The sequence below is a fragment of the Ambystoma mexicanum genome, chromosome 10, assembly GCF_040938575.1.
Source record: "Ambystoma mexicanum isolate Mex_15411 chromosome 10, UKY_AmexF1_1, whole genome shotgun sequence".
Classification (NCBI taxonomy): domain Eukaryota; kingdom Metazoa; phylum Chordata; class Amphibia; order Caudata; family Ambystomatidae; genus Ambystoma; species Ambystoma mexicanum.
In genome coordinates, this window is record NC_090932.1 from 185,922,351 (window position 1) to 185,948,200 (window position 25,850).

The following is a 25,850-nucleotide window of genomic DNA, read 5'->3' on the forward strand; positions in this document are numbered from 1 at the left end:
CCCGGGAGCAGGCATCACGCCCCCGGGTAAAAGCCCAGCAGCCCTTTATAGGGGCTCTTTGGACTCTGTCCTGGCGCCGTTGGCGCCAGGCTCATGTTGGACATCAGTCCTGGCGCCATAGGCGCCAGGCTCATAAGGGGAAGTGTTTGGTGCACTTACCTGAAGCAGACCTTGCTGCACACTCACCTGATGCAGACCATGCTGCATGAAGAACCAAGCCAAATGAGGCTTAGGAGGGACTATTTTTCTGAAGGAACTATTTTGTTACTTGGGTGGGGCTGTCGAAGAATACTCACCTGGAACTTCTTCCAAAGCTATTTAAGCCACGCCCGGACAGCCACACGTGCTTCGAGTTGTTCTGCATCCCAGCAGCTGAACACTCACCGTGTCTGCTCCTGCACCTGGACTCCAGCCACACCCGCCTCGAACCTGGAACACCTGTAAGGGAATAAGAGAAGAGAAAGGTGAAAACCAAGAACTTATTCAACCTTCTCACCTGCATCCGGAATCTTCACGCCAGCATTCCTGAAGGAAGACTTCCATTTAAAAGCACTGCGTTGCTCGCTGCAGCGCCGTGCTTCACTCACCTGTTCCCGAGACGTCGCCCGGCTCCATCGCGGCTCTCAGCACCGGTCGCCACATCTATGCACCTAGGGGAGAGAAGAAGAGACAAAAGGTGAGCAAGGGAACACAAGAGGAAAGCTGAATTTTCAGCCAAATTACTTACCGGCTTTTCTTGGTGAACCATTCCACATCTCGGGTCGGCGCCGCATCTTTGGCAGGCATCGCACCCCGGCCCCTATGGGGAAAGGACAAAAGACATTACTGGGGAACTATAAAGACATTTAGAGGGGTCGCCCTCATCACTAACTCACCTGATTTTACCACCGACAATTTAACCCCTCAACGCATCGCCTTTGTTCTGCACCTGAAATAAACGGCAGAAAAAACAACATAAAAGGAGGCTCACACTTGAACTTTTGCATCTTCATACTTACGGCGTATCGCTCAGAAAAGTCAAGTGGATGTGCCAGCGCCATTCTGAAAACCAGTGAAGTAACTGGACGAACGCGCGCCCCTGCACCAGAAGCATGATGGACAGTTCATCATTCCAAACCATAAGAAGGATATTCCTACGGGCCAGACAAGCAGGATTTGGGGGTCCTGTTCAATCGGTGGTCCGAATTCTGTGCATCACGCTTGAAGAGGCCACAGCAACCCAGACCAGACCAGCGCCTCCGTGGGAGCCAGGTGAGCGTTACAGCGCATGGCGAGGAGCGCACGTCCTGAAGACCCAGTCACCCCTTAACACTAGGAAGTAGTGCGAGAAGGGCGAAAAGCACCCGAACAAAGGGGAAAAGGACAGAGTAGAGGGAAGGAAGGCAGGGAAGAAGGGGGGGGGAGTAAAGACCCACACAGCCCTGCGCCTGGCTACACCACAACTAAGGCCCGAAGTGCGCCTGTTAACCAGCCACGAAACCCCCTGAAAACCCCAGCCATAACTAAGGACACCCCAACTCCAGGGGTACTGTACACCTACGCTGGGCTAATCGCCACACTCACCGAATACAGGACACTGAAGCCACCTCCAAGTGGGAACGTGCACCGAATAAACCACCGGACCAAGGGAAAACAGAGGGTCACCCCCCCACGACCCACACACCTGGATAGGTGGATACATTGAGAGCACGTGACAATAGCGGATGCGACTGCCTCACTCCACTGCTGCACTCCCAAACTGCCAAGTGACGCAGGCCAGACACAAGGCCATAACCAACAAAATACACAAGGTCACTGGCCATGAACACTGATTCTCGAACCCCTCAAGACAAAAAAGCTCACTCAAGACCCCCACAGGCCTGAGAACCAACCCCCCACATTCAAAAGAACTGCTGGTGACCCTAATACACAAGTGCACCCTTCACACTTCCTGCCCACTATCAAGAGAAACGGAGACCCTTTACCACATCCCTTAATGGGAACCAAAATGAAGACATCCGTGAATACCGCAATACAGAGGGTTGGGCCCCCTACTCGGGGGCGTGTACCTCCTCTGCCCCAGTCCCCACATTGTCGCCAGACAATACCAACGCTACTTCAGAGGCAACAGAGGCCCCATGAACATAAAAGAAAAACTAGCCACATTTGCCTACACCTCGCTGCCCCTGGAGAACTGCGATCTGAACATGGCAAAGACGACATGGCAAACGAGGCAGCGGCCACCAAAGGGGACATTGCCGCCTTACTGGGTGAAATAAAAAATATGGGCACCAACATTGGCTGCAAAATAGACAAAATTACGCACCGCTTGGACAGCATGGAAGAAAGACTGGAAAGTGTAGAGAATAACCAAGCTTCCATAGACACCCTGGAGGTACAGCTCGATCAACAGATAATGGAGCTGGAACAGCGAGAATAGAACTTCAAACTCAAACTTTTGGAAAATAGGAAAGACGGAACAACCTGAGAATTTTCGGTATCCCAGAATGAGAAGGGGAGACGGAGAGCGGCCTGAGGAATACTCTTCATGACATCATCAAACTTCTAGTTGCTATTGATGAAATTGACGAACCCAAAACAGAGAGGATACACAGAGCCGGAGGTCCCCCAGGTGGGCCAAGATCTGTACTCGCACGATTCCATCGTTTTCAGGACAAGACCAGGATCCTCGAAAGAGCAAGGGGCAGTGACTCGATCACTCTGGGGGGCACCCATATCTCAATATATCAAGATCTATCATCCATGAGGCTGGCACTCCGGCGGATGTGCGGACCCCTAACCAGACACCTGAAGGAAAAGAATATAAGATACAGGTGGGGCTACCCCTTCTCCCTTTCCTTCGAATACGACAGCAGTAAAATTAAGCTAAGCTCGGAAAAAGAAATCAAGGCATGCATCTCCGACCTGCTCGGACCCCGCACTGAAGAAAACGACCGAGAAGGACCAAGAAGAGAGGAAAAAGGATGGCAAATACAAGGCCCCAGGAGGAAACGAGTGAAAGGCTCGAGGAAATATCAAAGAGGTAACACAACTAACGACCCACAGCCATGGTAAGATGACATTTATTCCATTACATATGATACTGACTTGAATGGAGAAAGACATACGGGTTTACAATAAAGTCAGGAAATGGACATGAAGGGGGAGGTTAAATGGGGCTCAATCAAAATTGAGATGTTACATTGACCAAAGGGACGTGAAGTAATGGTCCCATCAGGTGGTTCGATGCATTGCCAGTGTTCTAACCTGGGCGCAATCGAACGCCAGCAACTTGGGAAGGGAGATGGGTGGGGGGATGGGTTGAAAGGAAATGGGCAAAGGTTGTAGTAACATCGGTGATAATTCAAAACACTCTGGACAAGGTGGGGCTCAATGAACAAACAATCTACGGGGCACGGGTCACAAACATCTACCTAACGAGCACTAATAATGGCACCAAATGAAGTGCAGAAGGGAAAGGACTCCCTTAGGATGGGAACACTTAACGTGAAAGGTCTAAACTCGCCTACCAAGAGGTCATTGGTGGCTAGGGAATTTCAAAGATCTCAAATTGATATTCTTCTCCTACATGATACCAAGTTTGCCAAGGGCGACGAACGATGTATTATTGGGAAACGAGGGGGAATGGAGTTTTGGGGCTCTGGCCCACTCAGGAAAGGAGGCGTAGGTATCCTGATTAAAAAGGTGATCAACTTCGAAGTAGGCAAGACGTGGTCCGATGTAAGTGGGCGAGCCCTTTTGATAACTGGGAAAATCGCAAAGGTAAAAGTAACAATTGCGGTGATATATTCCCCTAATACTGGACAGGTCAAATTCCCAGAGAAAACAATTCCCAAAATAATGTTGGAAGCCTCAGGCCATATTATGCTGGGTGGGGACTTTAATCAATGGGCTAACCCAACCAAAGACTGGAAACCAGGTAATCCCGAAACGAGAAACCAGAATAGAGGTGATCACACTGAACTATCCGACATGATGGACATGTACGATCTGAAAGATGTGTGGAGAATCATGCACCCCAATGATAGAGGTTACAATTTTTATTCTAACTTGCACAAAACATTTACCCAAATTGACTACATATACCTTACAAAGGATATCCTTGACACAACATGCTCAGAAATTGTCCCAATAACATGGACGGACCATGATATGGTCCTAGTCGACATAAAATGGGTAGACCTACCTGTCTCGGGAGCGAAATGGAGGTGTAATGAGTCTTTGGAAAGATGCAGTTTTCAGGACAGAAATGGAGACTGAAATCATGGAATACTTTAAACTGAACAATAATGATGAGGTATCCAAACAAACAGTTTGGGAAGCGGGTAAAGCAAGCCACCTGGAGGGGTATCCTAATATGTGAAGGGTCCTCTAAGAAGAGGGAGCGAAAGATCATAGAACATAAACTAAGAACTGAAATATCCCATCTCAAGGGTGATATAAGGAGAAACCCAGGTGTAGATCAGGATAAAATAAACGTAGCGCAGTGCAAAAGGGAGGAATTAAGACTTTTGGAGCAAGAACAAGTAGTGCGCAAGCTTCAATTCCTTAAACAGAAATTTTATGAAAAAGGGGACAAAGCTGACGTGCTACTAGCCGCCAGGCTCAGAGAGCACAGGGCAGAGCGAAAAGTAAAAGAGATAGTTGAAGAAAACTCCCCCACAGCACATACTCCCCACACCATTCCTGAGAGTTTCACCAACTTCTTCGAAACACTATACACCTCAGAAGTAAGCCCCGGTCAATCGAATACAAAACACTACCTATCTTCAATTGACATGGCCAAAATATCATACCTAGAATCTTTTAGACGCCCCAATATCTGAACTTTAGGTCCAAGATGCAATAAAAAGGCTAACCATAGGTAAATCCCCCGGGGAAGATGGCTACACCGCTGACTTTTACAAAACCTTTAGTGCGCAGCTAACACCATTCTTGACAGAATTATTCAACGAGATAATAGAGACAGGGGAAGCCCCGGACTCCTTCATGAGAGCATTGATAACGGTGATCCCCAAGGAAGGGAGAAACCCTAAATACTGTGGATCATGCCGCCCCATCTCCCTACTCAACCTAGATGCTAAAATCTATACCAGGGTATTAGCCGCCAGATTGGAGGCACTGGTGCCTCATCTTATACACAACAACCAGGTTGGATTTATAGTCGGCAGGCAGGGGGCAGACACTATGCGTAAAACACTCCACTTAATCCACACATCACACACCCTATCCGGTGACCCTGTCCTACTGTCGATAGATGCAGAGAAGGCCTTCGACAGAGTAGAGTGGGAATTTCTGAGGGCCCTCCTGCGAAAAGTGGGAATAGGGCCGAAATTTAGAAAAGCATTCCAAGCGGTATACACATCCCCTAAGGCATCAATTTGCGTAAATGGAGAATACTCCAGATGGTTCAAACTGGAACACGGAACCCGACAGGGATGCCCCCTTTCTGCAATCCTCTTTGCGCTCTCCCTAGAACCGCTGGCACAAAACATGAGATCTGACCAATAGAATACAAAGTAGCACTTTACGCAGATGACATACTGCTACACATAACTAACCCCTCGGTATTTGTCCCACGTGCCCTCCATCTACCAGAAGAATATGGCCAACTCTGGGTTCAAAGTGAATAAGACCAAATCGATACTATTTCCCTTACAAGGAACGAAAGAAGAAAATGAAAGTAAATTCCTCCCGTTAGGTCTCAAGATTGAGCACTCCACACTGAAATATATAGGTATACAGATCACCAAAACTCTCATGGATTTATATGAAGTTAATTTCCCTCCCCTTCTCCAGTGTTTCTCAGCCGATCTAAAAAGATGGGACAAGCTTACGATTTCGTGGATAGGACGAGTTAACGCCATTAAGATGGTATGTCTCCCCAGATTCCTCTACCCCTTCCAGATGGTACCGGTTGAGATACCAAATAAGTTTTTCCTAGAAGTCAAAAAAAGCATAGTCCAGTTCCTCTGGCAGGGGAAGCGAGCGAGGATCGCATATAACACTCTAACACTCCCCATAGACAAAGGAGGTGTTGTCTCCCGGACCTACAAAACATACTAGAAAGCTACCCAACTCTGCATCCTCATCCCTCACTTACGCGATCACAAACACCTCCAATGGATTCACATGGACAACCACTACTTCTCACCAGCTACGGTATCAGAATGGCTATGGACCCCACACAATAGGCTCCAACGCAGAATCAAAGGCCACCCAATATTGAGCACCATTTGGAGCATATGGCGGCCATGTAAAAAGATGTACAGAATCACCACTTGGCCATCCCCGCTCAGCCATCTATGGTCTCCCGGCATAAATGATCATATACCTAATGTAGGTAGATTCCAGTCCTGGTACGAAGCAGGCCTGGAGAGGGTGGGGCAACTGCAGAAAAAAGACACTTTCATCCCATTTCCAGAACTAACTGAAGCCCTAGGAATAGGCCCGTTATCCACCTTCCAATACATCCAGATAAAAGGTGTCCTAACAAAATCTGAGTGGACGGAGAGGCTGAAAAGGGATCTCAGCCCGTTCAAAAAGCTCCTAGACTCTAGATCTGAAATGAAAGGCCTGATATCCGCAATGTATAAAGTGCTAATTGAAGCAGGAGACGGGTCCAAGGAAGCAGTCAGAAGCAGATGGGAAAGAGACATAGGAGACGACATAAGCCCCGACCAATGGGAAACAATGTGTAAAGCTGCATCCAAAACATCCATATCCTGCCAATATAAATTGCATGCCATTATGCTGCTACATAGATTGCAATATGACCCACTCAGGCTCTCCAAAATGTTCCAAACAAGCAGCCCCAGATGATAGAGGGAATATGGCGAGGTAGCCGACTACTGGCATATGTGGTGGAGCTGCCCATACATAAAGGTATTTTGGGAGGAAGAGTAGGCTGGATTAAAGAAATAGATGGCATACAGAGAGACGCAGATCCTCACTTAATTCTGTTCGCTCTAGAGAAAAATGAAGATGAATGGATCAGAATCAAAGGACTGGTCCCACAGCTACTGCTAGCGGCCCGTGCCCTACTGGTAATGAAATGGAAATCCAAAACGGTCTCAAGAAAAAAGGAATGGATAAACGTGGCAACCAACATCTACACCATGGAAATGATCACAGCCTCTCTACACAACAAAGCGTCACAATGTGAGGCTCTATGGTCAGACTTTAAAAACGAACACCTCGAAACGATTACAGACTCCGAGCCTGAGGAACCTCCAAAGACCTAATATGAGCCCAAAAAACTTACAGGATGACCTGGTGAGACAACTCAGACCCTGCATTCATGAAAGACCCACAACAGTAGAGCTATGACTTATTTTGCCCACATACAAAATACATGCCTTTAAGATGTTTGCTCAACCAACGGGGGAGGGGGTTGGTTGAGGGACATGTTTTGTTAACTGTTACAACCAAAGAATAGAGATGCATATAACAATGTTTCAAAGTATAAAAAGAACAAAAAATTCTGTTCTTTTCATGTAACCAAGAGCTAGTAATCACGTATTATGTAATGCATTTTTTTTGTTTGAAACTAATAAAACCAAATTAAAAAAAAGTGAATGAAGAGGGAAAACAGTTGATTGAAAACCACCATACAAAGGTCAGCTATCAAATTAGAAGAACATATCACAAGTATGAGCAAACCTAGAAATAAATCCCCAAGTTTCAAAAAGCCCATTACCGAGATGGAATGGGGCCGGTTATAGGTCAAAGGATCGAATGACAAAAGGATCGAATCAAAAGGATCGAAAACAAAAGGTGCGAAACATTTTTATTTATTTTTTTACTTTTTTTGGGGGTGGGGGGGATCCCCACAGCCCCCGTTTTTTTACCTAAACGAAAACCCAAAAAAAATATAATTAAAAAAAAATGTCGAACCTTTTGTTTTCGATCCTATTGACTCACCTTTTGCATTTCGATCCTTTTGCATTAGATCCTTTAACCGGACACCAATGGGGCCTAGTGCATTGAGGTCACCAGTTTCACGAGATATACTGTCCAAGTAGGTTTACTATTGGATTTAGCTACACCAGTGAATGTTCCAAATGTTTAGAAAAATTCATGCAAGTATCTCTCAATCTCACCACACACAAAAAGACCCGGGGGAAGAGCTCCTTGACTAGACCACCCCTAATTTGAGTCAGGCAAGAGACAGATGGGGACAGGACTTTACCGGTACGTAAGCCAATGGAGGAGATAGAGGGTGAAACAGGTGTGTTAACCTACCTCCTGACTCTGATTTTCCCAGAGACCACTTCACAGGTTCTGGATCCTTTGGTGCCATATACCTCTGTGCTTGTTCTGATTGAGGTAGACCCAGGGGTTGCGGGTAGGGTACAGAGGTAGTTTTTGGGATCTGGATTTAGTTTTGGTCTGTCGAGGTACCTGTATTATGGTTCCAGAGACTGGCCAGCTGAACACCCTTGGCACAAAAGGAAGAAGATGTTTGCGGAGCAAACAAAGAAAACTGGATTCAATGGAAGTCACCACGGTCAGGCGGTGCCTGGCAATCTTTGGTTGGCGAACATCAGAGCAGGCCCTGCCCGGCTTCCGTTGGCACTATAAGGCAGACACTGCAGCAGCAAGCCTCTTGTACCACAAGATGAAGATCCTCGGACTGGTGACAACTATAGCAAGGTAGCCCAGGAGAGGGCTGGCGAGTCCATGGGGTGGTCTAGGGACACTTCTGATTGCTCAGCAGGCACAGATCTTCGAGCAAGGGTCTAGACTGGTTATTCTAATTGGTCCAAGGGTCGAAGCACCAACATGGGCCTTCTTGAGATCAGGACAGAAGAGCAGGGTTTAACAAGCAGGGTGGTCAGCTGCAATGGTCATCCTCGGGTCTTCAGTGGCCTGCACTTCTTCATAGTGGTCTTGGCCCCAATGATGATCTGTCGATTGGCTGCAGGAGTTCAGTTCTTTTATCCAGGATTTATAATGGAGTCGCTAACAGATCCACCAATGGTGAGGATCTGTACCATTGAAACTGGCAGGGACCGGTTACTCATGGACAGTCACTGGGGAAACATTCTGCCCAGCTACAGACACTCAAGGACGCAGATGTGGATGGGGACTAGACCGTCCCAGCCCCTGTATCGAGCCACACACAAAGACCGCCACATTTCCTGAGAAGCAGAGGCTTTGCCCGGGAACGGGGTTTCCATTTATGTCAATTCCAGACCCGAGAAGGCAGGAAGAAGGGCAGAGGACACCAGGCTCAAAGGACAAGTGAAAATCTCATGTCATGGCTATTTTAGACTATATAGTACTCTTTATGGCATTACGCAGTAAAATGCAAAAGCGCACAACTGAAAAGTCAAATTGCAATGTATTAATCTTCCCATCGTTTGTGGTGGATAGATTTGCACTAGATTCTATTAGCACGACTGGCATACAGTCACTGGGAATGGTGTGTACAAGAGTTTGTTCCAAGGAGCAGTAGGTCAGAAAAGTTTGCGACAAGTCGCTGTTTGAGCTATTGGCTGCGAGATGGCCTTTAGCAGCTCTTTTGTGCAATTCTTCCTTTAATAGGGTTGTATTTATTTCATGCTTCTTTATTTGATATAAACCAGCTAAGAACCCCTCTTTGTCGTCAAAACACTACAGTTACACCCGATTATGTGAAGAGAAAGATCAGGTCATCATCTTTTACCATAACAGTGCCACAAAGTATTTAAATGTTTTCCTCTTCTACCCGTTTTCTTAGACCCCAACAGTTGGTTCTGAATACTTCACCCTATCATGTAGGAAGTGTTGTCTTATTTTGCAAACCAGTTGTTCCAGATAACATTGTGCCTGGCATTCTAGTGACTTGTCTAGCTAGTACACAGTAATTAGGTCTTCAGAAAAATGTGACTGCTGAACCTTTCTAAAAACAAACAAAGGTGCATCTGTTTTTATGAATGTACCATATTTATAGTTTTCATGGTACATTCTTTGCGTTGATTAAATCAGTCCCACATATTCCCTTTGGGGCTCCACTGTGTTGCTGATCCCCTCATGACTACAAGTCCTCAATCGCTGCATGCACTCTCTACTGGCTGATTGTTAGGTCAGATCATGGTTCTTCCTAGTTGCCCATTTGTTTTTTCAGTGAATTGTTAGTGGTGTACTTTGGCATGCAGTTGCTGACTGTAGGTTTATTTATTTATGTATTGTGCATTTGTTAGGCTCTTATACAGTAAGTCAATTCTGTTTCAAAGTCTTTCAGTATGAGACTTCGACGACAGGCCTAACCCTATACGTATTGCAGGTTCAGAGAAGAAGCAAGATGTGCCTGCAAATCTGGTAAAAAGCAACTTGTGAGTATTCTTTTTTTAATATCATCTGCATTATGTTTTCATTTAAAATACAGAATGCATGCTGTCATGTAGATTGCATACCATGGTCATGCACAGTTTTCTCTACTATTTCAGGCGAAGTTCTATATAGAAACATTTTAGATTTTAATATCCAGGAATATGATTATTACTAAATATATTTACAGCTAAAATACACCTGAGTGTGTTTGAATATTATCTGTTCTTCCATAAACAGTCCCTCAACACTACAGGAGAGTATTTTACTTCATTTGTACAATTAGTTTCATTCATGAAATCATGCCAGCAGACAAGAAATCGGTTCTATGTTTAGAGAATGATTACTCATTATGTGACTATCCAGATGTTTTGGATGTTGGTCCAAAACCTCTCTAGGGCCACATAATGAGACTCCGTGGATTTGAGATCCATTTAGATCATTGAGTCATTTGTAAACCTGTCCCATTTTTGGGAATTGACCCTTTATTTACTATTATCCCGATAACCTGTATATTTCATATGCGGTACATAGATTAATCCAGTCCTTCCTTAATAAAAAATATATTGTTATGTGAGGTTCAGTGGTATATAATCCATTGAATTACCAACAACAATTTCAAAGAATGAAATACTTCCCCTCACTACCTGAAATTTTTAGCATGTTAGTATTATTGCCTTTAGCTCATTGTCTGCTTACTCTTTTTCTAGTCGCCTCTTTAATCCTCTGCTCGTGCCCTGTTTAGTCCTCTCCTCATTTCTTGCTTAGTATTGTCTGTACACTCCTTTCACACATTTCTTTGCCCTCTTCTCCTGTCTTTCTACCCTCTTGTTTGATGGCTTCTCCTCCCTCATCTGTATACCACACTTCCTTTGTCTGTTTCCCCTTTTGTCTTTATATCCCTTCCCCTATTGCATGTGCCCCACTCGCTCACCTTTTTTATTTATTAATTTATGTTTGGTTTTGATATGTAATATGTAGGTGCTTTTCGTACTGGGTTGTGATTTAAGATTTTGGCTTATTTCTTTCCTAGGCGTTGCGGTGTCTTAAGTCCAACAAAAGAATTGACCGGCGAATTAATGAGCTTCACTCCAAACTGGACACTGTTCAGGGAATCCTGGACCGGATTTATAATTCGCAGACTGACCGTATGGTGCGTCTTCCTTTGTACTGCCATTGTGCCCTGCCCCTCGTCAGTAGCCTACGGAATTGATGGGTTTGGTCTACCATTATTTTACAGACCGTCTCAATCAGATTCGTCTGCTCCTGATTTGGCACTACCTTCAAGTAGTCTTCTTCACATGTTGTATGATTCATGATCTTTCCCAGTAACCAGAGCCTTGTCCTCTACTCTATGCAGATAGCAAGAGTTTATGATAGGATTTTACTCTGAGAGATATTTTGCCTGAATCCGTTATAAGACTTCAGAGTAATCTGCACTTTTGGCAGGAGAACCCTGTCCCCCTGAAAGTTTGACAGACTTGACTTGGGTCAGCAATAATAGTAACCGATTTCCTTTTACTAGTATACTTATAAATCACTTTTACTTTTTACACCTTGGCATGTTCTACGGCAGACCTCTCCTTTAAACTTTGGCTTATTTTCTAAGACAACCATGAATTATGTTCATGGATTTGATAAAAGCATTTAGCAATATATGTACAACATTTGTAATTAATTAGTATTTACTTGGCACACGCATGAAATCGGAAAGAAACCTCGTGTGTTTATGTATTTTATTCATACAAATAATACATTCATTCTTCTCTCTTTTGGCAATTATTCTTTCCAATATCCTTCCACCCTTAAAAATCCATGCATTTTTAGCCTTTAATGTCTTTGCTTTACCTCTAGTATTATTTCTAAGTGGCAAATATATTTTTATTTTGTGGTCCTACATGCCAAATAGGTTCTGTTTGAATATATGCTGTTGTGCGCATAGCATTATGCAGTTGTTAATGCTTCTAGGTGCCATCTACTTCCGTAAACGTTTGCCTGTTTGCAATTCCTCAATAGAAACGTAATAATTTCTATCAGACTTGCATGAATAATGGAAAAACCCGTGTGCTAGAAGTAATTTCATAAGTGGACCCATATAATGAAATGGGCATTATGACCTTTTACAAAAAAAAAAAAAGAACATTTCAATATTCAGTTTTTATTTATTGGCAGCAAACATTACATGTTGGCCCCATCTGCTGCCTCTGCCAGTGTGCATGGGTTTCGTTGTCTGTCCTTCAGTACGTGGTCCTCTTTAAACTCCCATCTATTTGGTGGGTATTAATAAAGCTATGCAACAATGCAAAGTGATGTCTGGAAGGTTCTAAATGCATCTGAAACCACTGCCAAAGCACTGGGCAGCCTTCTAGGCCTTTGTGTCTTTGCCATGCCATTATGCAACGCGAAGGAGCATATGCAAATCAGCTCCCCAGGACTCAGAGATGTGTACTAACAGAAAAAGAAAAAGCAGGTCCAGCAGCACACAATACTGGGCTTCTTACATTCGGTGCGGTTGCCAGGATTCAGTCCCCAGGGGCTTGCACCCTCAGGCAGCGACAATTCGGATAGCCAAGGAAAGAAACCAGTGGTCTTCTTTCAAACCTGAAGTAGAAAACACAGCAAGGAATACGTGGGAACCCGCAAATTCTGTTCCCGGCAGCTTAGTGGACAAAAAATGAGGGCAGCACAGCAGCAAATGATACTGGGATGGACACAAGGGCTGGGGCACCCTTTGACATCCTAAGCTGAAGAATTGGCAGGGTGATTGTCTCACCACCCTTCTGTACACCAGCAGCGGCCCTCAGCCAAGTGCAAGATCCTGTAAGAAAATGGCATTATGCAGCAGTAATCAGTCCAGTGTGGAGGGCTCAACCCTGCAGATATGGAGAGTCAGCAGGATACTTCAAGAAGCCTAGATTGGACTTCCAGAGGCAAACAATCCATTCCAGAATATGCCCAAGCCACTGCAATCAGCAAGTTTCACAAAGTGAGGGCTTTAAAAATGGTAGAACTGGCGGGAAGGTCAGAAAAACTTCTTTTGAAGGTCACAAAAACAGAAAATGGCATGGAGCATTTTTTTCTTTAAAGTTACATTGGGCTACCAATGCTGTTTAATGGCTTGCGCCCCTGGTGAAGCCAAAACTAAAGTCTAGCTGCCACCAATCTACTCTCTAAAACCTATGTAGGGTGATGGAAAATGAGGACCCTGAGGGGTATCTCTGGGACTGGTCACCTTAGGGGCGCCACAATACCAGATACCCTAAAAGGGTCGTAATAGCAGGGAACTTCAGTAGAAGTCCTCCTGGCAACCAAAAGGAAGTCAATGATCTAAAAAGCACAAGGGGGAAAAAAGCTGAAAGTTGAGGGGAACTAAAGAGTGGTCCCAGAATTCCCCGAAATAGGAATTCAGATTTAACAAGAGGTTTCTGATATTAATAGATGCTCCCGCTTCTGCCTGATCTGGATGTTCTAGCATAAAAACATCAAATTAAATGACCCAATGTATGTATGCTATACACATTGTATGTGTATGCATTACATAGACACATAACTACTTCAACTCACTGTTGTTTATGTAATGATTTTACAGTATTGAGATAATTTTGAAAAGGCAGTCATGAAAAAGTATCAGCAAACTTTACATTCAGGTTGTAGTTCAAACAAGTTTCCATCGCTGTACCTTGTGTTGAACTCCTCAAAGCAGTGTAACAATAGGTGTCCATAGGTGTTCATTAGAGAGGCTCAGATTATGGTGTGGGGGTAAACACATTGACTCCGTTTATCTCCAGGTCTGGCTGCTGCAACATGCTTCTGCTCCTTGGAGAATCGTATCTTCAGGTGTGGTGGATGTAGTACCACAACCTGCTCCTCTGTGTAGCTAGGCTCTAGGTGTCTTTGCTCTAACACTTAAGACTAGTCCCGGGCGAGGATTTGCTCAAGTTAACATTAGGTTAACACTTTTGTCTGCTCATCGATGAGATGAGGCTCCTGGTATGGTTTCTGTCGCACAACAGCCAACTGCTTTGGAAAGTTTAGCTGTGAATGTGGTTACTGTAACGTTGCTGCATGCTACTCAGGTATTTTGACTCAGGTGGGGTTTGTGTACAAAAGTGGCTTGAGATTCATTGAGGTTTACTCCTCTTCAGTACTTATTCAATCTGCGTTGAGATTACTTTTACTATTCAGCCTCCGTTTCTGGTCCATTGATTTGCATCGGGTCACTTTAGTTTGCTTGTTTTGGACTAATCAAATCTCCTTTTTTTTATACAAGTCTTTGACTAGAAACTCTTACTAGGAGGGACATGGGTCCTTTTAGATGATGCACATTGTAGGGTGCGGAACAAGGTCACTAAACTGTCTTCTCCTTTTCAGGTGATAGATGCGTATCAAGCTGGATTAGGTGCTCTGAAACTAGCCATGAAGGATGTCACTCCAGAGAAAGCAGAAAGCCTAGTGGATCAGATTCAAGAGGTAAGAGATGGGTGCATCACACACAAAATGTGAGAGTCTGGGGTGGTTCATATTTAAGAGTTAAGGTAATGCAGCATATCCTCTCTTGGAGGCTAAACACTATGGTGAATGGGATCGTGAAGGATTCAGAAAGTAGCAGATGAGATACTGGAGCTAAGAGACAGGAGAAGACACCTGTGTCAGGGGAATATGGTTAATCAGATCCCAGAAGTAAGCCACTGAGATGAATGAAGTCTGGGAGGTTTGAGACGGCTCAATTGGATACATTGCCTTAGACAGTGTGGTGGTTCAGAGCTACATGGTGAGAGTGGCAGTTCAGAGGCAGAATATAAGAGTTTCAGGTGGATGAGAACCCAGGCAGAAATGTCTTAAGTCTATGGGTGTTGTGGGTTAGATTGCGGTACTTCCTGGCCGGTTGGGTGGTGCTCACTCTGGTGACCGACTCACTATGAGAAAGAGGTGATGCCTGGTTCCTGCTGGCTCTGAGCAAGGTCAGGGATTTAATGCATATCCCTACAGCTCTTTAACTTTTAGAGAGGCGCAAGGTCTGTGTGTCTGTTGGTGGTGGGAGTCACAGGGTCGCCTCAATGCATTTTCATTGGGGCCCATTCATTTTGTGCTACACCACTGCGCAAGTTCACCTCTTCGTATTGCCTGTAAAATCTCATTTACTGGCTGTTGCTGCTTAGCATTCAGTAAAAATGAATATGGGTCTCTCAACCTTGGCGAGTGTGGGCACAGAACATGGCTCTCTGACGATGTGTACCAATCGTGGGAGCTTAGTGAGAATGAGTACTGATCCTCAGAGCTTGCCATGGGTCATCTGTGATGCCTGGTCCTTGATGGGGATCTTCCAACCACTGTGTTTGGGTTGGCAAAGCATAGATTGCTGCTCCATAGTGAAAGAGGACACAGATTCCCTCAAGGTCTAAGGGTGTGATCTCTGCAGCCCGGGGACAATAAACTGGGATCATTCGAGTGAGTCTAAACACTGATCCTTTGAGCGAGGCGATGAGAGGTGATACCTTGACTTCTCTTTTCCCTTTCAGTTCTGTGATACACAAGATGACATTAACCAGACCCTATCTGGGCTGACAGTCGACAGCTTAGGTAAGTTACTATACTATTTTCTGATGTACTTGATCCAGGGTTACATTTCACAATTGTCCACTGTCCCCACACACCATTAATCTCAGAATCTGTTTGGATTTACACCTTTCATACCTGATATTGTAAGGAGCTTTTGTCCTGGCCTGGCCCTCAGTGGAAACTCTGTTTAGCACTAGCTATTTTTCCACAGGACAGAATCCTCCCCTGATTCATGGGGAGTAGAATACTTCTCTTCTGAGAGAGGATCCTCTAAACATGTTTCATGTGTTAACATTTTCAAATTATAATGACCATTTCATTTTTTGTTGAGCAATTCCATAGAGAAAATAGGACAATGATCCTTGGCATGTTCAGAGGCTGTTGGCTTTCATTTCACAGAATGTCCAGCACCAGTGAAGTCACTTAAGCTCTTTTTTCACCCTATCTGAGTTGGATCAATGAGCAATGCTCATGTTTTAGCTGTTGGATTTTTCACCATTAAATGTTTTTCTTAGTTATTCGATTGATCTTTTTCTGAGGAGAAATTACTTCTTTTCAAATCTGTTTTCCTTTGGTAAGAGTGGTTGTGTATGGAGTCCTTTTGTATCCATGGCTGTTGGCTCCAAATTGAGTGCACAGTTTAATGGAAATGTGTGATATGTATAGACACAAAATATTCTGTTTTCCACCAGAACATGCTATTATTATTGCTATACCCTTATCAAGGCCATCTCTTTTGTTAGGGAGTTTTACTAAAGTCCACCTAAGATAGGACTATAGAAAACTCCTTTTAGTATACAGTGCTCCAATTCTTAACATAGGCCTGAACAACCCAAATAGGTTTCTTAGCTATGGCTGAGCCGCCATGCTTAGTTTAGGAGGGAGAAGAGCTGTAGTAGAGTACAAAGACCTTTTGAGCGCACAGTCAAGAAGACACACATTTGTAGTTATACATTATTTATTAAACAAACTAAGCAATGTTAAGTTCACTTTTCAATTAATGTAAGTAAGAGAAACCTTTATACATATATACAGTTATACATATATACAGTAGGACTTTTGCAGGGTACTCAATTCAAGTGGTAAACCTTAAGTTGGAATGCAGGTAAGTGAAAGAGTTTCTTTAGATTAGCAAAAGTATTCATCAATCAACTAACAATCATGAAATGATCATACTGGTAAGTAAATTAGCTTGTTGCAGACTTCTAAATTAGTTTGAAGCAATTCAAGCTAAGTAAAGCACTTGGCAAATAATACTTTAGAATCACTGGTTCAAGGAAGAATGAATTAAACAAAACCAACACAGAGCAGGTAAGACTTATATTTAAATTCACAGAGGCCTTTCTTTGTTGGGAGAAGCATCAGGGGCTTCAGAGAAGGCTCCTTGTAGGTGTATAGGCATTGGTCCTTGGCAAATGTGTATGGGCAAACTCCCAAACGTGCAAATCAACACTCCAGCAACACAGCAAAGCAACTCTAGGTATGTTCCACTAAGAGTCTACAGTACCTTAGGTGCAAAGAAAAAGATGTAGCACAATGCTTCCACAATGCATCAGCAGCAGCCCTGGTCACCGGATTCTTGGTTAGGCAGACTGAAGTAGAGACACTGGAGGGATCTCGCAGCAGCAGTGGAGTGAAGAGGCCCTGCCACGGATTCTTCTCAGTTTTGTAGTTTTGGCACCCTTTTCAATGCACCAGTGAGGAGCTGTTCAAGCCTGATCGACTGAGCTTGCTCTCTCGGCCGAACCTTCAGATGAGGGAATATCAAGAAGTGGAATCCTTCCTCTGGAAGTCCAGAAGGAGTAGACCAAAGTGTTGGGAGGATTTGTTCATCAGAAGGTGATGCACTGCACACTGGCCACAGATCCCAGGGTATTGGCGGTTTGCAGCCTATGAAGGGCACAGCTTGTCGTGGGGAGAAAGTCATCTGGATCGCAGCTTCCCTGTTGCATGGAAAAAAGGGCTGTAGCATCAGTGACTCGGAGGGCTCCGGCGGTCTCTGGAGATAGCTGTAGACATCCTTCTTCTCTTCGGAATGGATCTTCCAGTGGTCGACTCAGGCTTCAGCATCAAGACCCTCACCTTTACGCAGGAACCTGACCATTCAACATTCATGCTGTCAATTAATCTTGGGGTGGGGGCTGTCCTTTCAGGACAGCCTGCCTCCCATTTTGAACTGGATCTAAGGAGGCACACTGGGGGACAAAGACCTGAGGAGTTTGTGTCCTCCCAGCTTCCTGTCCTCCCAGAAACACTGGTGCCTTCGGGGTGGACTTCACAAAGGGATCCCATCGAAGACAAAATACACAGAAGGACCTCCCCCACCCAGCACTGCAGAAAAAAGACCAAGAAAGAACAAACCATTGTGAGTTGGTGAAAAAAGACGACGGGAACCATTTTGGATCATTGGTGACCCATGTGCCCCTTACCTCGGCTGCGAATGCAGCCTGCATTGTAAGTTTCACAAAATTGGTAGAAAGAGTATCCGCTGCTACCAGCCACTTGGATAGATGTGTTACTGTAACCAAAAAGGTACAGGAAAAGAAAATAAAGAGACACAGTGTCCCCTCAGCACTCCACATAAGGTGGGGAGTTCTGGTTTAACAGGAAAAGTGTAGGTAGGATAAAAAGTATCCTCTTATTCTTGGAAACCGTAGTTCTCACAAGGAACTAAAAATAAACCAAGAGAGGGAAGCTCAAGGAGCTTCCAGTAATACTGCACATAAGGTGCTGTGTGCTACAACAGTAAAGTACAAATGCCATATGTGACGGAGTGGCCCGCCACAAATAACCACGCTGACTCTTCGAATAAAATCCAAGGATGTTTATTGTAATAAGTTGTCAGAATAGCTGTTTTCTAGATTCCTTTTTTGGATCTAAGGGACTGGGGAATAGTTATCTCTAGGGCCGTCACCTTTCTCTCGCTACTTCCCCCGGCCTTTGGCCCCACCTCGCAGCCCCAGACGTCCCTGCTGGGATGTTAGTGACTATTGATCGGTAACCCTTAGCTGTCTCTCTTCTCACTACATTTAATGGTATTCTCCCTAAGTCGTTTGCTATCTGACTCCCTAGGGAACTTCTAACTCTCGCTCTCCTATTGTTGGTTTGTTGCTGGGAAAATCAGGAATGGTGCCTTCGTTCATCCAGCGTCACACTCGCACCTTTCACAGACTCTCACTCCTGACCCTTGTTGATACTAAATGTTTTTATTTATTGTTCTCCTCCCACCACGTGACTGTCCCTCCATCTCACAGTCTGCCTTTCCACCTCCACGCTTCAATCTTACTTCTTTTCCCACTCATGTTCTTAATACGACTGATCTACCTCTTTTCCGTCTTCCCCCTCCTTCCTCTCACCCCACTTCTCTACGCCATACTATTCCTCTAATCTGAACTCCTCTTCAACTCTATACCAGTATCTACGCCTATCCTCAAACTCACTGTCGCTCTTTTGCATACTACCATGACTACTGTTCCCACACTGCTCCTACCACTACCTCTCTCTGTCTCTAGCATACCAAGATAAGGTGTGCTGCTCACCACTCTCATTGTTACCAGACCCCAGGCATAGGGTGCTCTGCTCACCATCCATGCTAGCCCCCGCTCAACCTTCATGGACTCCCAGGGATATGGTGCCCTGCTCACCCTTCTACTACTAACTCTCACTCTAGTCCTATGCTAGTTACTCCCACCACCTACTACTTCTACTCCCAACCACTACTTCCTGCGTCACTACTACTACCCCACTCCACTACTCCTACTCTGCCTCTACTGCTCACACTCCTCTCTAACTCTCTCTCACATAAACGCTCTACAGACCCCCTCCTTAACAATAGCCTCCGCTCTCCAAACGCTCTTGCCTCCACTGGTCTCTCGGGCATCCTCTGCCGCCTTACACACTTACACACACTTCCTTGAATTCCCGAACCCCTCCCAGGATTGGCAACTCCTCTTAACCAATAGCTTACCTGGCTCCAGGGGGTCTGAAAGGGGAGGAGATGGGAGGGCTTAAAAGGGCTAGTAAGCCCCACCCGCTTTCAACATGGACCCTGCTGAGGTCCCAGGACGCTGGACTCCTTGAGGGCTGCAAGCCCTTTAAACTATTATTGTAATCCCTGGTGGCATAGTGGAGAAGGCCTCCATGAGGCCTTTTAAAATAATATTGATTTCATCCCTGGTGGGCTAGGTTGAAAGGCCTCTGTGCGGCCTTTGTTTTCATAAAAATCCTTGTGTGTCTTAGTGGTGGTGTTTCTGCGCGGGCTCCAGCTGTCGGCTGAAGCCACGCTCCTTTGCTGACCGATGTTGTGCTGCTTGGTGGCACCCCGTGGAAGGGATGCTGGCGCTGCTTCTCGTCGGTTGGCATTCTGTACCACTTTGCGGCAGCTCACCGGCGTCTTCTGTTTTCTCCCGAGGCCGGCTGACATTGCTGCAGGTTAGGAGAGGTGGGGCGGGGGCATGCCGGCATCCAGGCATTCGCTTGGGGCGGATGTGGGGGCCCTCCTGCCCACCCCCTTTTGACAGGGCCATACCACTGACCCTGTCACACATAGAACATATGAAGGAAAGTAGACTCCATAAACATAAACCCCAAAAGGGATGCTCAGAGTACAAAACAAGAATGGGTGAGTGAAGAAAAAGATTCCCACTCATGAGAGTCGAATAAAAACAATAGTCCAGCAAAAAGTGCTGGAGAAATCAGCAGGTGAGGAGAATATCACACACAGTGGAAATTCAACCTAACAACCTTGATAAGCTATATGAAGAAAAACACATTTAGCAGAGATTGCTTGCTGATGAAATGCATCAAAAGCGGATGCTGGGGGCGCTGTTGAGCAGCCTAAGAAAATGGCTGCCTAGCCAGTGAGCTCCGTCTCTACCCACTGCAATCTGTTGGACATCGGCGGTATACCGTATACTTCCACTACGAAACCACAGCGATTTTAGTCCCCCTATCATCGTGTGCACCCAAGTGAAATTTGGGCGAAAAACGGTGCTGGGAGAGGGAGTTACGGGCCCTGTGGTGCGACGTCCCCTCCTCGCCAGCCCCGGAGGAGGCGACCTGCGGCCTCCTGTTGCGCCGCCCTCGCTGGCCTGCTGGGCTCCCCGCTCCGAGGCACCCCCGGACGGCGCAAATCCCCCGTGGGGGCCTGACGGTCGGGGCCTGCATACTGTGCTACTCTCGCCCCGCTGCCGTTGCGGGGACGGTTACGGGCCCCGGACACCTGATCGGCTCCGGCTGCCGCGGATTGGGCTCCCGGCCATCGGCGCCCCATCTCCTCCTGGACACTCGCCGACCCCTGCGGTGACAGACCGGGACGCCTCCACCGGCCCTGTGGGGCTCTTTTGCTGCACCTCTTCTCCGTGCGGCGGAGGCCTGGGCGGGCCCTCATCCAGTATACCTCCCACGCGGTGGCTGCGCCGGAGGCTCGGATTGCCTCCCTTGCTGCGGGCTGGGCAGCCCGGCCCCCGTACCCGTGTGTGCTCGCGGCCGCCACATCCGATCCTCGATCTCCAGGCGGGCGACACTCCTGGAGGGCCGCGTTGCTCCGGCGCCGCATTGAAATACGAGGGCGGTGGGGATCCAGCTGCAAGGTGGGTGAACAAACCTGGACTGGGCCTCATTCCCTCTGGACTGGCGGGGCCCCCAAACACTCCCCTGCATTGTGTTGGTGTGCACTCACGAACGCTGGCCCTGCTTCCCCAGCTCGGCCTGTCTAAGGCCTCCCAGCCCTCCAGGGGTCAACACTTTGCCACTACCTTCCATTGGATGCCTCATCGGGGTCTGTAAAATGTGATGTAACATCTGGGGTGCGGATAGATCTGGGACCCCCCATCCAGTCAAACGGCGCTGCACAACGTTTTGACCTGCTCCGCCGGCGGACCCTAGGCACATCTAGTCGGTACCATTTAACTGGCGACTACCTAGCCCTTCCTGGATCACCCCCAACAGTGCCTCCGCCACTAGTGCCCTCACATCCTGGCTACATAATACTGCGCTTACTGCTCTCGTGCGACTTAAGCGCTACAACTGTGGTTTAATCTCCGTCCCATCAGCGACGAGCCATCCTAAAGTAGTCATCGGGCATACCCAGGCGGGAGCTCCCTCCACCGCAATGCCCAGTAAGCCGAGGCCTAACGGTAAACCAGGCGCCATGGACAGATTCGCAAAGTTAGCGCCTAGAGCGGAACACGTAGCGTCCTCTCCGCCACCTGAGGAGGAGGAGGAATGCACCCAGGACCCCCCTCAGGCAGACCTTTCCACAATGATGGAATCCATGGCTAAGAACTTTGCTGCCTTCCATGAAAAGCTCGACAAAATCAACGCAAACGTCGCCTCAATGAGAGCGAAGATCGATCAGCATGGGACCAGAATTGCCAAGACTGAGCAGAGGATCGGGGCTAATGAGGAGAACGTCCACACCCTACAAAACACGGTCTCACAACTTGTCCGCGACATGAAGCAGGTAAAGGCTAAATGTGATGACCTAGAATCGCGGTCCCGGAGGAACAATGTCCGCATTGTGGGGGTGCCCGAATCTGCGCTGAAGGGCCGCATGGAAACTGCGGTCGAACAACTACTCAGAGACCTCCTTGACAACCCGCCACTCTCACCGTTTTTTACTGTGGAAAGGGCACACCGCTCCCTGGCACCTCAACCTAAACCTGGGGATTTCCCTAGACCAATCATTGCAAAACTTCTGAGCTACAAGGACAGGGACCATATCCTCCGATTGGCCAGGGAAAAAGGGGAACTTAGGCTGGATTCACAAGTCATCAGAATCTTTCCGGATTTCTCGGTGGCAGTCCAGACGGAAAGGCGTCAATTCAACGGAGTGAAGAAGCTGCTGAGAGAGCGGAAAATTGAATATGCAATGCTCTTCCCTGCTCGCCTCAAGTTCACCCACCGCAACAAACACTACTTTTTCACTGTCCCGGATGAGGCCGTCAAGTTTGAGGCGCAGATCCCGCCGGCTGACCCTCCTGGGGGGCGAATGGAAGACGACTAATGTCTAGACCTATGATATCCCGTAATGGGTGCTAGGGATGGTGGTGTAGGTACTATGAGCTGCCCTGGTGGGCTCTGACCCCCCCCCCCTCTCTGTCAGATAGCGGGCACCTAGTGGCCCTGCAACACTGCAGTGTAAGCATATTTAAGTGAGGGGAATGTACAGGGAGATCATCTATCTGTAACACCACACACTGAGCCTTGATCCGCAAAACTGTACAGCATTGTGTAAAAGCGGACCTTGGGGATGTAAAACATACTTTTGCGGCTATGTACCAACTGGGTTTGTCCCGTGGAATCTAAGTGCTCCAGTATCCTCTCTCTGAAATTGTTTGCTTGTCAGCTGAAGTCCAGTCAGATATGATGTTATTGTAACTGATATTAGTAAAAGTGGGTAGAACGGCAGCGGCAGCCCCCACTGCGGCTGCAATTCCTTCTGAGTCTAAATGTTTGTGTTTTGGCCCCGGTTGGGCTAGTTTCCCGGTGCCGCCAAGTTGGGGAAGGTGTGCAATGGGTCAAGGTTTGGGTGGGTTTTCACACACTGCTGGTTGGGGCAGGGCGGTGAGGGAGGGGGTGGCAGAAGTTGGGGTAGATTGTATACAAAACGGCAGAGGAGTTGGGACTGGCTCCAAAGGGTGGCAACAGTTTTCTGGTACGGCACACATCATGAGAATCAATGTTAGATGCTTAACCTGGGATGTTCCGTAAACCGGTGATATGGCGGTCAGGATGATGTCCTGGAATGTCCGGGGGCTGACAAATTTCACAAAGACACGAAGGATTGCGGCATATGCACAGAGACATGGGGTTAAGGTCCTCCTACTACAGGAGACGCACGCTCGGAAACATTTATCGTCCACTATAGCACACACCTGGGGTCTCAATAGGTATTACACTCAATATTCCACTCAAGCTAGGGGTGTCCTGACACTTATCCATAAATCTTTAAACTTCACACTCCACACGTCCCACATTGACACAGAAGGCAGATATGTTATTTTACACTGTACCTTGGCTCATGAGGACTGCATACTGGTCAACTTATACGCGCCCAACACTGATTCCCCCGAGTTCTTCGATAATGTGGCCTCCATCCTAATGAGATACCCAGATATCCCTATCATATGGGCGGGAGACATGAACCTGATAATTGATAATACCCTAGACAGAACAACAACCACTCGCAGAACCACGACGCGAGCTGCAGTTCGACTCTGTGCACATATGGACGCCCTTTATCGGCATGATATATGGAGGACCCTCTACCCTCACGAACTGGACTATACATTCTATTCCACTGTACACGATAGTTCCTCACGAATCGATTTGTTTTTGCTTTCTGGAGGGCTGGTGGTCAGGGTCTCGGACGTTAATATCCTGGCACGCACGCTGTCTGACCATTCCCCTGTGCTGCTACAGATCCTGATCGGCAACGTGGGCCCAACACGTCCCGCGTGGCGCTTTAAGTCTGCCGCCCTGGCGTACATTGTATTCAAAGCTGAAATATTAGCGGACGTTACCACATTCTTCGAAAATAACAGTACGTCGGAGACATCGGAGGGGGTCAGGTGGGAGGCATTCAAGGTGTACATCAGGGGGATGTGCATCTCTAAAGAAGCAGGCATCCTGAAGGCCATTAGGCAATCCCTAAACACTTAGGAAACTAAGCTCAAAGCCGTTGAGCAGAAATACCTTGCTACACCGTCCCCAGAGATACTAGCAGAGATCAGATCTGAGTTGGAACAGTTCGAGTCACATGCTATAAGGGAGGTGCAATACCACGCCCGTCCAGTCGCCGCCCGCAGATATGGAGAGGGGGACAGGCCGGGTAGAACACTGGCCAGACTGGTGCGAGCGGAAGGCGGCAGGACCAGGATCAATTGTATTTTAGATGAGAATGGACTGAAACACTGGTCTGACCGCTCCATCCTTGACATATTCGCTACCTTTTATGCCGAGCTATATGGCCCCCGGCCCGGACACTCAGATCAAGATCTAGATGACCTCCTAGAAAGCATCCCTATGACGGTTATCTCCCGGGATACCAGAGAGTGTCTTGAAGCCCTGTTCACACTAGAGGAAATAGTCCAGGTGATATCAGACCTTCCCAAAAACAAGGCCCCTGGCCCGGACGGACTCACCTCTGAGTTTTACCAGGAACATGTGGTAGTTTTAGCACCAGCACTACACGGGGTCTGGACCGAAGCACTTCGGTTACGCATCCTCCCCCCCTCCTTACGGGAAGCCTTAATAACAGTCCTCCCCAAACCGGGTAAACCCCCGGTAGAGTGCGGGTCCTATAGACCACTATCCCTCATTAATACTGACATGAAAGTCTTCGCCAAAATAATTGCAAATTGGTTTCTCCCTTTCATGACCCACATGGTTCATCCGGACCAGAGCGGGTTCATCCCTGGTAGGTCCACGGCACTCAACATCCGTCGTCTATTTAACGTGATGTCCAGGATTGACCCGAGCGCTGATGCGGTGGCTGTAACTATCGATGCCCAAAAGGCCTTCGATATGGTCGCATGGCAATACTTGTGGGCGGTGCTACAGAAGATGGTTGTGGGCCGAAACATGCTCTCCTACATAAAGCTCTTATATACTGATCCGGTAGCCAGGGTCCTTGTAAACTCTGTTCCTTCCCCCCTCTTTAAACTACACCGTGGGACCCGCCAGGGCTGCCCATTCTCCCCCCTCCTTTTTGCACTTGCCATCGAGCCCATGGCAGACCATGTTAGAGGGCGTCACTCCAATAAAGGCATTCGGTTAATTGATGTTCCGGAAGTAATCTCGCTTTACGCAGATGACGTCCTCCTCTACATCAGAAATCCCTCCACATACTTGAACCCGATTATTCGAGACGTCACCAAAATAGGCACTTTCTCTGGGTTTGAGATAAACTACTCAAAGTCTGAAATCTTCCCCCTCACTGAAGCGACACAACAGCCGACATGTGATTACCCCCT

The 25,850-nt window shown here is 46.9% G+C and overlaps 1 protein-coding gene across 3 annotated transcripts in view; it reads left to right on the forward strand.

The window, feature by feature from the left end:
- CHMP7 (charged multivesicular body protein 7) overlaps positions 1-25,850 on the forward strand; it is a 310,059-nt gene that overhangs the window by 222,118 nt on the left and 62,091 nt on the right. For all 3 annotated transcript variants that reach the window (XM_069617684.1, XM_069617685.1, XM_069617683.1), the window contains exons 6-9: positions 10,271-10,319; positions 11,348-11,467; positions 14,686-14,784; positions 15,834-15,894. In XM_069617684.1, coding sequence (XP_069473785.1) covers positions 10,271-10,319; positions 11,348-11,467; positions 14,686-14,784; positions 15,834-15,894 — 329 coding nt within the window. The remainder of the gene's footprint in view (positions 1-10,270; positions 10,320-11,347; positions 11,468-14,685; positions 14,785-15,833; positions 15,895-25,850) is intronic.